The sequence below is a fragment of the Onychomys torridus genome, chromosome 6 (assembly GCF_903995425.1).
Source record: "Onychomys torridus chromosome 6, mOncTor1.1, whole genome shotgun sequence".
NCBI lineage: Eukaryota > Metazoa > Chordata > Mammalia > Rodentia > Cricetidae > Onychomys > Onychomys torridus.
In genome coordinates, this window is record NC_050448.1 from 60,393,023 (window position 1) to 60,405,561 (window position 12,539).

At 40.8% G+C, this 12,539-nt stretch overlaps 1 protein-coding gene across 1 annotated transcript in view; it reads left to right on the plus strand.

Annotated features, from left to right (window-relative positions):
• Window positions 1-5,591, plus strand: part of Dchs2 (dachsous cadherin-related 2) — a 216,929-nt gene extending 211,338 nt beyond the window's left edge. Inside the window, exon 20 of the mRNA XM_036191045.1 lies at window positions 132-5,591. Within this exon, the coding sequence (XP_036046938.1) occupies window positions 132-2,743 (2,612 nt within the window). The 3' untranslated portion in view covers window positions 2,744-5,591. The remainder of the gene's footprint in view (window positions 1-131) is intronic.
• The last annotated feature ends 6,948 nt before the right edge of the window (window positions 5,592-12,539 follow it).

The following is a 12,539-nucleotide window of genomic DNA, read 5'->3' on the forward strand; positions in this document are numbered from 1 at the left end:
TGCACTATTTGCCTGTAACTTAACACATGCATCAAAAAGCAACGCATGTTTACATATTCATTAAGCATTTGCCAGCTAAATAAATCCTGAACATTTAGTTCACAGCTTTGACCTGCTGTCTTATTTTCCAGGCACCATATTCACTACTGGTTCTACATTACTTATGGATAAGATATCAACACTTCGATTTCTTGTTGAAGCCAGTGATGGTGGAACTCCCTCCCTGAGGGCACTTACCTTAGTAGAGATAGAAATACAAGATGTGAACAACTTTGCCCCTGAGTTTACAGTGGGGCACTCTAATCTTAGCTTGAGTGAGGACACTCCCATTGGAAGCACCCTCATGACATTTTCAACTCTCGACTGTGACCACACTTTTGAAAACACACACACTAAGTATTCCATCATCAGTGGCGACTTACACAACTACTTCCACATTGAAACCAATCTCCTTCACTCAGCATACCCCCATCAGCAGGAGGGTGCTCTTGTGTTGTATCATGCTCTGGACAGGGAAGCTAGTTCCAGTCACAAGCTTGTCATCCTAGCATCTGACCATGGCCACCCTCCTCTGAGTTCCACAGCTGTCATAACCATAGAGGTTCTGGATGTCAATGACAACCCACCCATCTTCAGCAGTTGGCAGTACACTGCCCATGTCAAGGAAAGCACCCCTGTAGGGAGTCATATCACGGTGATATCAGCAGATGACCGTGACATGGGTTCATGCACAGAAATCACCTATGGTGTAATCTCTGGAAATGAGAAGGAACACTTTTACTTAGAAGAGAGAACTGGGGTTCTCTATTTGGTGAAACCTCTGGATTATGAGGAAATTGTAACATTCACTTTAACTGTGCAAGCGGCTGATGAAGAAGAGAAACACGTTTCTTTTGCTGTCGTGCGTATCAATGTGTTAGATGACAATGACCATACTCCTCAGTTTATGTCCTCCAGCTTGACCTGTGTCGCTCCTGAAAACCTGCCTGCTTTCTCCATTGTATGTTCTGTCCATGCTCTGGATTTTGATGCCGGGCCTTATGGAGAAGTGACTTACTCAATTTTGTCATCCTGCCTAGTCACACATGGTATTCACCCCTATCAGGATCTCTTTGTCATTGACCCTATAACAGGGGATATTCAAGCTGAGCAAATGCTTGACTATGAAAGTGTTACCAAGTATTGCTTGGTCATTCAGGCCAAAGACAGAGGTGGCGCCACAGCTTCCCTAGAGGTTTGGGTAGAAGTTGAAGGGGTAGATGAATTTGAACCCATCTTTACTCAAGATCAATACTTTTTCAGTCTCTCTGAGAAAGGTCAAGGACAACAGCTGATTGGCAGAGTGGAAGCCTCAGATGCAGATGATGGTGTCGATGGGGTCGTTCTTTATTCCCTTAGAACTCCATCCCCTCTTTTTTCAGTAAACAAAACGAATGGCAACATTTACTGGATCAGAACCCCTTTCCTACTCAGCAGTCAACTCACCAAAGAAGATATCCTTGAAGTGAAAATAATTGCACATAGCCCCAAGCCCAGCTCCAAGTCCACATCCTGCAGTGTATTTGTTAATGTCTCTTTGCCATCTGAAGGACATCACAGAACAGCATTTGCTCACAGTTTCTCCATCAGCCTCCTGGTCTCCTTTTTAGTGTTCCTCTTCCTTGTCTGCACTCTAATTGTACTGATTTTAAGGCATCAGCAGAAAAACCCACTACATAGTTCTGAGGAGAAGACACCATCATCCCAGGATGATGACCCCATGCTGACTGGAGCTGCAAACAAGCTCAAGGCTGGGCAGCAGACTGTGGAGTACAGGGATGTAACAGGGCCTGCTGGAGCTATGCCTGCTGAATGGTTGAACTTAATGAGTGTCATGGAGAAGGACATTCTCCACCTGTACAGGCACTCAAACTCCAGTGGCCACTGCTCTGTGGATGGAGAAACTGCAGAAGATAAAGAAATCCAGAGGATAAATGAGCAGCCTTATAGAAAGGACTCAGACTCTGTGCTGAGTGACCGGGGGTCCAGGGTGCCAGACTCAGGCATCCCCAGGGACTCTGATCAGCTTTCTTGCCTCTCGGGAGAGACAGATGTGATGGCTAGTACTGAGGCAGTGGAAGCCAGACACATGTTTGAGGGAGGAGACAGGGGGGAAGACTGTGACACACTCTATGTTCAAAATAATGCATTATCCCAGGCAAGAGAGGCGAAAGCAGGTGTCTTAGCTGATAGCAGGAAAGAGTCCTTTACTTCAGTCAGTCAGGAAGGAAGGTGTGCAGCTCTTTCAACTCAGGCAGCCTCTGCTGATGGTGCCAGAGGCAGCTATGCCTGGGATTACTTCCTCAGTTGGGAACCCAATTTCCAGCACCTAGCCTCAGTGTTTACCGATATTGCCAGACTAAAGGATGAACATTTGCAGATGCCTGGCATCCCACAAAACACGTCATTTGTTTTCCCACCCCCTTTGATAACAGCAGTAGCACAGCCCGGGATTAAAGCAGTTCCACCACGAATGCCAGCCATCACCCTGGGACAGGTTCTTCAGAAATTCCCCCGATCTCCCCTTCCCTTCTATGGCAGTTCTGTACCAGAAGCCATGACTCCCAGCTTCTCTCCATCTCTTTCCCTACTGACGATACAGACTCCTACCAGGTCACCAGTGTTGCTGGATGGAGAACCTGTAGGAACACACGGACGGGGCATGTGCCCTGAACTGAAAGCTAAAGATGAACTCCAAGTATAAAGTGGCTGCAGTGTTAACTCCCTGCTCATTGAGCACTCTGTACAGACTGACAAAGAGACACAAGCATGTCCGAAAGGATGGGTTCACTCTTACCCAACAGTGAGAAATCTCCTGTGAACAGCATTTTCTAAAACTTGACCATTTCAGTTTCTAGAAGTTCTTCCAGCCTTAATGAGAAGTTATTTCCCCTTTTAGACTTTTTGGGTTGCTCTCAGGACTCACATCTGTGGACATTAACTAGTCTGTTTGTTATTCCTGCTTTTTTGTTTGTTTTAATGTTCAGAATTTATGATTTGAATAATCATCAGAAATTGTGACTGGAATTTTTCATGATTCAGGGCTGATATGGCCCAAATGAGCATTCTTGATTGAAGCAGAAAGTATGTTCTCAATATATGGCTGAGAAGAACAGGACAATGCTTTGGCAGCAGTCTGCCATCAGAGACATGATAGCTCTGCCTTCTCTACAAATGATGCCCCTCCAGTGCTCTGTCCAGATAAGAAACTTTGAAGGTTAATTTATAGAAATTACTTCATTTTATTTTCTTCGGCATATAGTAACTTTGGGCATGAGATAATTTATCTACTCAATGCCCACTTTTAAAGTTTGTGTAGATGAAATTATGTTACGAGCTAATTATAAATTTCATAGAGTAATTTAGCAGTATATTTTTAAATGAAGTTTTTATATATATATGAAAGTTTCTATTATTAAAGTTAAGGGTAGGTGCCAGAAGTCTTTCTTCCATTTATTTACCATTACTTTGTTGTTACCTGGAACAGTTTCACAACAGGGTGTAAAGAATTCCGCTTTACACAGTTCCTAGTTCAGAAACACAATCTGGTGCTTACATGTATGGTCATACCCCTCCCTGATGGACCAATAGGGCATCAGAGATGCTTTCTTTCTGTTAGGAGGCTGAATGCATCCTGAAGATGATGATCTATAAGTCATCTTCCCGTGAGGAGCAGAAGATGGGGGACCACAGTCAGGATTTGGGATCACCTTCTAGGAATCCCAGTGTGAAATCCCTAATGCACCTGGATCATTTTCTCAGTAGAACAAGTGGGCTTCTTCCCTGGAAGGAGCTCTTTTATTTATTTATTTTTGTGTATCCCACCTGTGGAACTATGTGAAATAATTTGTATTTACTCAAAACCATGGCAGGCGGAGTTTGCTATTCAGTGTAGTGGGTCAGTAATTTGATGGGTGCCTATACTGATAGAATATGTAAGTACATCTTCTTGTTGACTCAAATTCAGAGCATATGTCTAAACCACATTAGTAAGTAGTAAGTGTGATGGCCATAAAGGATTTTGGATAAGCTGGAATTCTAGGGAATTTACAAGTGGGCCATTTAAATATCATAGCACTGATTCATATCCCCCCTTATCTTTGGAGCATCTGAAGAAGAAATTTAATAACTTTTACTAAAAAAAGTAAAGACAAAAAGTAATTATTTCACTGTGCCAATGGGCTGTCTATCGACTCTTCAGTAGAGCCCATTGATCAGAGGAAGACACTCATAGTGTTTTCTTTTGCTAATTACATGTGAAAGCTTTACTTTGTAGCAGAATTATCTGTGTTAGCCATAAATGCCTTGCTTTTAAATGGATTCTCCCATTCTTTAGAAACAGGGAGTGACCCATCTAACTCTTCCCTAAGTTTTTCACCTTTTGATTTATTACTGAACATGATCCTGTGGGTGTTTTCCCCCTTGCTATTTCATATGAAACAGAAGACAAGACATATTTAGAGCTCCACACCATTATTTAGCAGATCTTTAATTGACGACTTTATTAACCCCATTCCCAGCACTGCGGCACCACCAAAACCCAACCACAAGTCGAGTGGAGGGTAAGATGTGAACATGCTGGTTAAGTGCTCCTAATAAATCACGTGTCAGCCCTTTAAACCAGAGTGCTTTTTCCTAAGTAAACAATATAATTTCAACTGTCTTTCTTCAAGTTGAATATTAAGCTGCCTCATCTGTTCTGTGTTACTTTGCTGATCTCTACACCGGCTTTGGCACTCGGGAGGGGGTACAGAACTTGTTAGTGGAAAATCATATTAAGCCCCAAATTCATAAGCTATAAAATAAAAGACAGTTGTCTCTTGTTGGAATTTTTGGCTGCCTGAAATTCTGGACTTTCTTGTTGGCAGCCTTAAAAATCCTGGTGTAAATCAGTACCAAATGGATGTCAAAATTCTGTGTCCCAGTAGTAATCATTGGATCAGCTTCCAAAACGGATTCCTGGGCAAATATAGGGGGAAATGCTGTATCTTTAGGGAATTGCTCATTTCACTGTTTTTAAAAATATTGCAATGTGTGATCCACTACTGGCAGCTCTCACATATGTAAGTTTATCCCAAGTTAGATATCCATATCCAACTGGGGCAGAATCCATTTCCCTACACCTTTGTCCTTGATGTTCTCCGTGCTATTTTCTAGAAGTTCTAGCGGTGAAAGTCAACTATCAGCTCATAGCTAACAGCACTGTTGCTTTTGTGTTCTTTTGCCATTGTGCTAGAAAGAGCAAGGTAGGAACTAAGGGTTCAAGAGGACTAGCTGTTTCAAAGCAATGAAATGCACAAGTGAGTATTGGCCAGTGACGATTTCTAGGTAAGTTTGTTGAAGTTATCTTCATGGTATCTTTTGCTTGTGTGTAGAAGGATAGAGCAAGTTGTTTGACTGTGAAGAGAGGGTTGGGATGGAAAAACCACTGTGCCAGAGGAATTCTAGGATGCATGGAGTTGGAGAAGCTTTGCTTAGGTCCTAAGCTAGTTATGGTGATATTTACTGAAATGTGCTTTTATTTGTATGTTAAATAAAGTTGTCTGGGGGTCAGAGCTAATAGCAAACCACAGGGAGATCCAGGCGGGCGGTGGTGACACACACCTTTAAACCCAATCATATGACAGGCAGATCTCTGTGTGTTCAAGGATACAGCCAACGTGGAGACACATGCCTTTAATCTCAATACCAACCACAGAAGACCTGGAGTTCTGTATAGACAGGCAGTGACAAGGAAGTCATGTGGTTGGGTTTACAACCAATGAGAAGGCAGAACAGAAAGTCAATAAAAAAACAGATACACAAGAAGTAAGTCTCTTTCTGAGGGGAAGGACGCAGTGGCAGGAAGGCTAAGAAAGGGTTTTTAGTATCAGCTCTTAGCTACTGCTCTGACCTCTTGGGCTTTTAACTTTGCCTTTGGTTCTGTGTTTCTTATTTAATAAGACTGTTACATCTACAGCTAGGTACCTCAGTGTGGGCTTCTGCCCATTTTTGACATCGGAGGGAGGGAAGAAGAAAGAGGGTGGTGGTTGAAGCATGAGTGATGGAGAACAGAATAGAGGCTTCAGTCTGAAAGGAAAGAGAGAACACAAGCAAAGAGATGCAGGAAACAGAAGAGTTTGAACTCAGGAAAGACAGCTCTGACGTGCCTGTCGTTTGTGACATCACTTTTGGGGGGATCTCTTTCTCCTCCCTCCTTGTGATTTACAAACTAATGCTAGATGAAACTTAACTAAAATGCACTTTATATGAAAACTTCCATGTATTTTCTCTCTGCAACCCTCTCCCCCACACAAGCACACTCTGGGTGGATTGCAGAAAGAAATGGTAGGGGTGATTATGGCTAGGTTATTTCCCTCTGCATGGCTTTGTCCTTGGAATGCCACAGAACTGAGTAATAGACTTCAGACATATAACCAAGTAAGTAGCAAGTGCTTGATTGTCAGTGCCAAATACTACATTTACCCACTTTTTTAAAGCACAATATAAAACACAGGACAGAGTCAATTGTTGGTCTTCAGAATTTCAATTTTTCTTTTAACTCTACTGGTATGAATTATTCTGAGTCCATGTAGATGAAAGTGAAGTGTCAATTTGAGATAGAACTATGGCAGCCTGAGAAAGATTCAGAACCAAATGGCTAGACCATCAAGCTATACCTTTTTCCTACTAACTTAGCACTTGGCTGTTTGATGTCAATTAGCACATCCTACTGTCTTCGCCTATGTAACTTTGCTCGTTTAACCCGACACAAAACTAAACTAAAGCTGTGAAGTGAGTAATAAGAAAGGGGGAAGGCATACCAAATAAATACCAGACACGCCATTCCATCTCTTGAATGAGAAAGAATTATTTTGTTTAGAAAACGAAATAAATGTGTCTCATTGTTAGATAGTCAGCCCTCAGGGCAAAGGCCTGGGCTCCACTTGTGTTCTGAAGCACAGATGGTTTTAGGATGAGTTTTAGTATGTGAGAATGGGTGTGGAGGGAGGACACTGTGCTGTGCACGCCTTAAACCCAGTAGGTGAGAATTCTTACACAGCTATGTGCTTTTAACCAATTGAAGGGCCTAGAGAAATAAGTGCAAATGTTCCACTATAAAATTTTAGAAAAGCCAAAAATCAGAATGTCCTTCTGAGATAGAATTTTATCTTTCTTTCTCATTCTCACAGTGTACACATATACTGTCTGAGTTTCAGGTATATTTAGAAACAAGCTGTAAACAATATCTTAAGCATATTGTTTAAGACAGCATATTGACGTAGCCAAGTATATTGGCTTCATTTATTTTAGATTCTGCAATAAACCATAGCTATCCATGGCTAGCAGAGAGGAATTTTATCAGCATGAAAGAACACAGTTTGGCAGAAATGCCTAGAATATGCACAGCAAAATTTACTCAAATTTAAAGTAAAAACAACAGACTTTCTGAGAGATATTCTATTTATAATTTTATGAGTAATATTTTAAACAGATATAGATGAGTTAATGATCTTCCTGAAAGATCAAAGTATGGGGCTGGAGAGATGGCTTACAGCCCTCTTACAGAGCACCTAGGCTCTGTTCTTACCACCCACATGGTGGCTCATGTCTTTTAACTCCAGTTCTGGGGATCTGACATCCTCTTCTGGACTCTGTGGGGACTGCATGCACACCGAGCACATACGTACATGCAGGCAGGCAAAACACCTACACATAAATACAGCTTTTGAAATAAATTGGTTGTATTTTAAAAAGAATCATGGCAATAACACATGAAGTCATTTTTCTTCATACTAGAAATAAAAAAATGAATCCAGCAGGATGAATCAATGAAAATTAAAGTTAAAATTAGAGAACTGAAAGAAAAACAAAATAAAACTAAGAATTTGTTTTTTAATGTAGAAAAGAAGGTAGTGTTGTAGGTGTGGACTCAAGATTATAAAAGTTATTAAAGACGATATTTGAGAATAAGTGCTTTAATTGGCTCCTACAGTATACAAGGCAGGGATCTGAGATTTGAGACACAGGCTTGAGCACTGCAGAGAGGGGGTGGGTTCACAAAGTTCTGTTTCATTAAGGAAGATGGCAGAAATACATTTTCACCTAGTAACAAGTTATACAAAGGAAAATAAAGAGATTAACAAGGTCAGCGGGCAGCACGCAGTGTTGTTAGATTGGATGCTCAAGAGGGGCTCACAGATGACACTGAAACAGATGAGGTGAATGAACCATGGAAAGTACATCTGTCAGCTGCAGCAGGACCTGGAGCAGGAGACACCTAGAGTGTCAGGGAAACTATGGAGCCAGGGTCCAGAACTCAATGTGAGGGAAGGGAATATAAGAAATAACCTTACAGAGGTCTCTAACTGTGTAGGGCCTCACAAGCTTTGCTAAGAGATTTTAGGTTTTGTTTCAAGTATGACAGAAATCATTAATGGTTTCTGCATAGACACACAACATTATCTGACTTATAATTTTCAAAGGTGAACAGGCCACCTGTGGACAGTAATCCAAGGTACCAGACAGTCACAGGACTCTGGGTTACCATCCTTTGCAGTGATATGAGCTAGTGATGTACTGCAAGTGGGGTCCCGGGTTCTTGGCACTGGATTGGATGTAAGAGTATAGAAATTTAGACATGAGCATGTGGGTTAGGAGAGCATTTAGGGCTGTGGGGAAACTTTAGTGACATCAAACTACAGACAGCCTTAAAGCCTTAACAGTAGATGAGTAGATGAGACCCTTCAGAAGCAATGTATAGAGAAGAAAAAAAATATCCCAGGATTAACTTCTGCTTCAACGACTGAGAAGTCAAAAGGTGAAGAGGATGCGGCAACTAATTCTCTAATCATTAAAAAAAAAAAAGTGAGAAGAGAGGAAAACAGGATTGTGTATCTAAAAACAAGAGTAAAAACAGCAAACCATATTCTAGTAAGGGCCAGACTGAAGAATGATTCTGATTTTTAAATCTTCCCATTACAAGACGCCAGATCATCTGGATTAGCAAAAATACAATCCTATGGGTAATACCTTCTGCCAAAAGAAGGCCATTCTGACAAACTGTAACCACAGACAAACAGGCAAGGTCACACCTCTACAGCAGTGGCAAACAAAGGGGGATTGTCCAACTTGTTTGAAACAGGAAACTATGGGTCACCAGAAAATCCACCCAAAGGTCTACACTGGAGTGGAACCCTCACAAGAGTGACTGAGTAGGAAGACTGAGATAAGATTGTGCTGAGATGGCCACGTGGCTGTTACTTCAGAAATATCCACTGACATCCCCCATGGAGGAACAGAGCCCCAGGGACTAACATGTAGTGGAGGCAGAATTCAAGCAAACAGATAGAGAAAAGGATGAGAAGACACAAGAAGGCAGGAGTCAGGGCATTCTGCTTGTAAACCTTAGCAGGTGCAGGTGACATTCTCTCCAGCCGTGATGTGGGAATACCCTGCTGACTGCTGTCACTTACCTCTATCTCATAATTCCTCAACTGTAAGAAGACCCTCCCAATAAAGCAGGAATGACAGAGGGTAGCTGCCGCATGGGGTAATCTGAGATACTGAGCACTAAATAATGGGTTCTGAAGCAAAGGTCAGTAAGAGCTTTAGCTTAATATTTCAAATATAACTAAAGGAAATTAAAAATCATAAAGTTGATAAAGGTTGCATGTTAATAAAAAAATATAGAGATGGGATAGTTACCCAATGGAAGAATATTAGAAGATAAAACCAAAAATAACTGAAATAGAAAAATTCAGGAGACTAAAGCAGGAGGAACAAAAACTACTAGAATCAGTGAAAGTAGATTAAAAAACAAATGAAAGGAAAAAATAGAAACAAGAATACCACGCCAAATGTAACTGAAAACATGATCAAAGGAATTTAGAAAGCATAGATTTATAAGGCTGAGGAAAAATGGCTGAACACACATCTAAATGGAATTCCTGAAGAAGAAATGGAACAGAACAAGCACAGAATCATAATTGAATAAAATTTTCCATACAAAACCCAAAATACAAATCTCATATTGGAAGGGTATTCTGTGTAAAAATCAGCCAAAACCGTAAGTTAATAACAAGCTATATTCTAAAAATCCGAACTTGGAGAGGAAAATAAGGACCACCAGATAAAACTGCCTAGTCACGTGTTAGACAGAGAATGTCTACTGCACTGCATCTCAGCAGCAGCAATTCAGGACACAGACACTGAACGGTAACATAAGCCAAATTTTTATCCTATCTGCTCCTCTCCCTCCCCTCCTCTCTTCTGCCTTCCCCTCCCCTCCTCTCCTCTTCTCTCCTGTGTGTGTTTGTGATTGTGTACATGTAAATTTGTGAGAACAAAGGGACTAATCTTAATGACTAACCAAAGGATACGTTTCTGAATCTGAGAATTAGTAGAGAAGATTCACCACCAGGACATCAAAACTGTTTAACTGTGCAGCTGAGGGTGGATGTAAATGTCACAGACTATCATGGATTTAAAATTGTATATGACAATTACTAAAATGGGGGCAGAAAGGAAGAGAATATGAGATTAGAAATGGGGTAATTATCTCATAGATCTTGTCTAGGAACAGAGGGCATTATACTAAATTAGGAAGACAAGACAAGAAAAAACAAACAAACAGACAGAACTTACCCCCTTTGGGGCATTATGATGAAATAACTCAGGTCCTTCAAAGACTAAGTGAAATCAACTGCAAGGTTGAGAAGCTAAAGAGAATGACAGGCAATTTGAGAAGACAGGAATTAATCTTGAGGGTACAGCAAAGGAGGAAGGCAACAGCCAAAGACACAGGCAGAAAGTACTCCCACAGAGAGAGGCCCAGGAAAGGTAAGCTCTCTAGTCTAGTACACCTCTGAGGTTTGAATACATTCAGCTTGAAGTAAGTGTGGGTGCGCGTGCCTGTGTGTGTGTCTGTGTGCATGTGTAAATGTGTGTGTGCCTCTCTTGCGCTGTGTGTGTGTGTGTGTGTGTGTGTGTGTGTGTGTGCGCGCGCGCATGTGCGTATGCGCGCACGCGCATGTGTTCTTCTATCTATCTGCACAGGTTTTAAGTTTCCCCAGGCACAGTCCAACTATATGGCCCAGAGTGACAGTGATCTCAGGCCTAAACTTACCTTGAACTCAGGATGCTCCTACCTCTGTCTCCCCAATGCTGGAAATACAAGCATGCACCACTACCCCAGCCTGGATGACAGGTTTAAAGATGATGATATGCCCTGAATCTTACTGCTTGCAGGAAAAAAAAATTATACAAAACTTTGATTGTTCTAAACGTTGTATAAACTTTGATCTAAAATTGCTAGGTATATTGAGCAAAAGATCATAAAACCAAAGCCAAAAGAAAACTAGAATAAAAAATAGGTACACAGAAGATCCATATGTGAGTAGTATTCCATATAGGTTTTTTTAAGTTACTTGCTAGTGGAGAATTTTAGGAGACAACTGGAGGCTGTTTTTTAAAGGATTTAGAGGAGATTTTAAACATAAAGCACACTGTCACATCGTATCTAAGACATAATGAGAGAGACACACAAGACCAAGTGTTGGAATGGTATGAGGAAACTGGGATTCTTTTATGGTGCTTGTGGAATGTAAGGAGGGTCTAGCTATGTGGGAGCTGTCTAGGACTTGGAAAGTTAAATAGTGCTAACCTGGATTTTTTGGCTTTTTTTTTTTTTTTTTTTTAGAAATTATACTCTAGACATATATTTAAAAGAAGCTAGCTTCACACAAAGCTTAACTATAAATATTTGGATCAAGATACTTCACAATATCCAAGAATAGAAAGGATATCAATTAACTGATAACTAGTTGAACCAAATGCAGTATATTAATAAAACAAATATTATTCAGAAGGAAAGAGTTAAGTGCTGATTATGTTATAACACAGATAATCCCGACAGGCTTATTCTAGGTGAAAGAATTCATTAACATTGTATGACTTTGTATGTAACATCCACAATGAGCAAACATACAGAAACAAACGGTACATTAGAGGGCTGGAAGAACTGAGGGATTTGGGAAAGTGATTGGTATTCAATGTATAACTTCTGTTGGGTGGTGACAATTTCCTAACATCTTGAGGTCACGGTTATGCAACTCTGTGAATATACCAACCATTGAACTGCATACTTCAAGTGGATGGATTATGTGGTATGTCACTTACAACTCAATAAAGCAATTGAAATAAAACATGCAAAATGAACGACTCTACAAATACATTTTCACTGGGTTAAATGTTGATGACAAGAGGGTTAATAAATTAAAAGATATATTAAAAGGAAACCCATGAAATAGAACATGGACATTGTTTGGAGCCCCTGCAAAGAGTGATTGGTGCTAAAGCTTTAACATCCCTGTGCATGTGGGATGCAAATGCCAAAGAAGGATGAAAGCAGAAGCCGGGAGTGATGCATAAAAAGGTGGCAGGTAAGAATCTTTCCACACTGAAAACTCACCGCTACAGCAGTGCTACAAACTTGATTAAAACTCGGGCATGGGAAATGA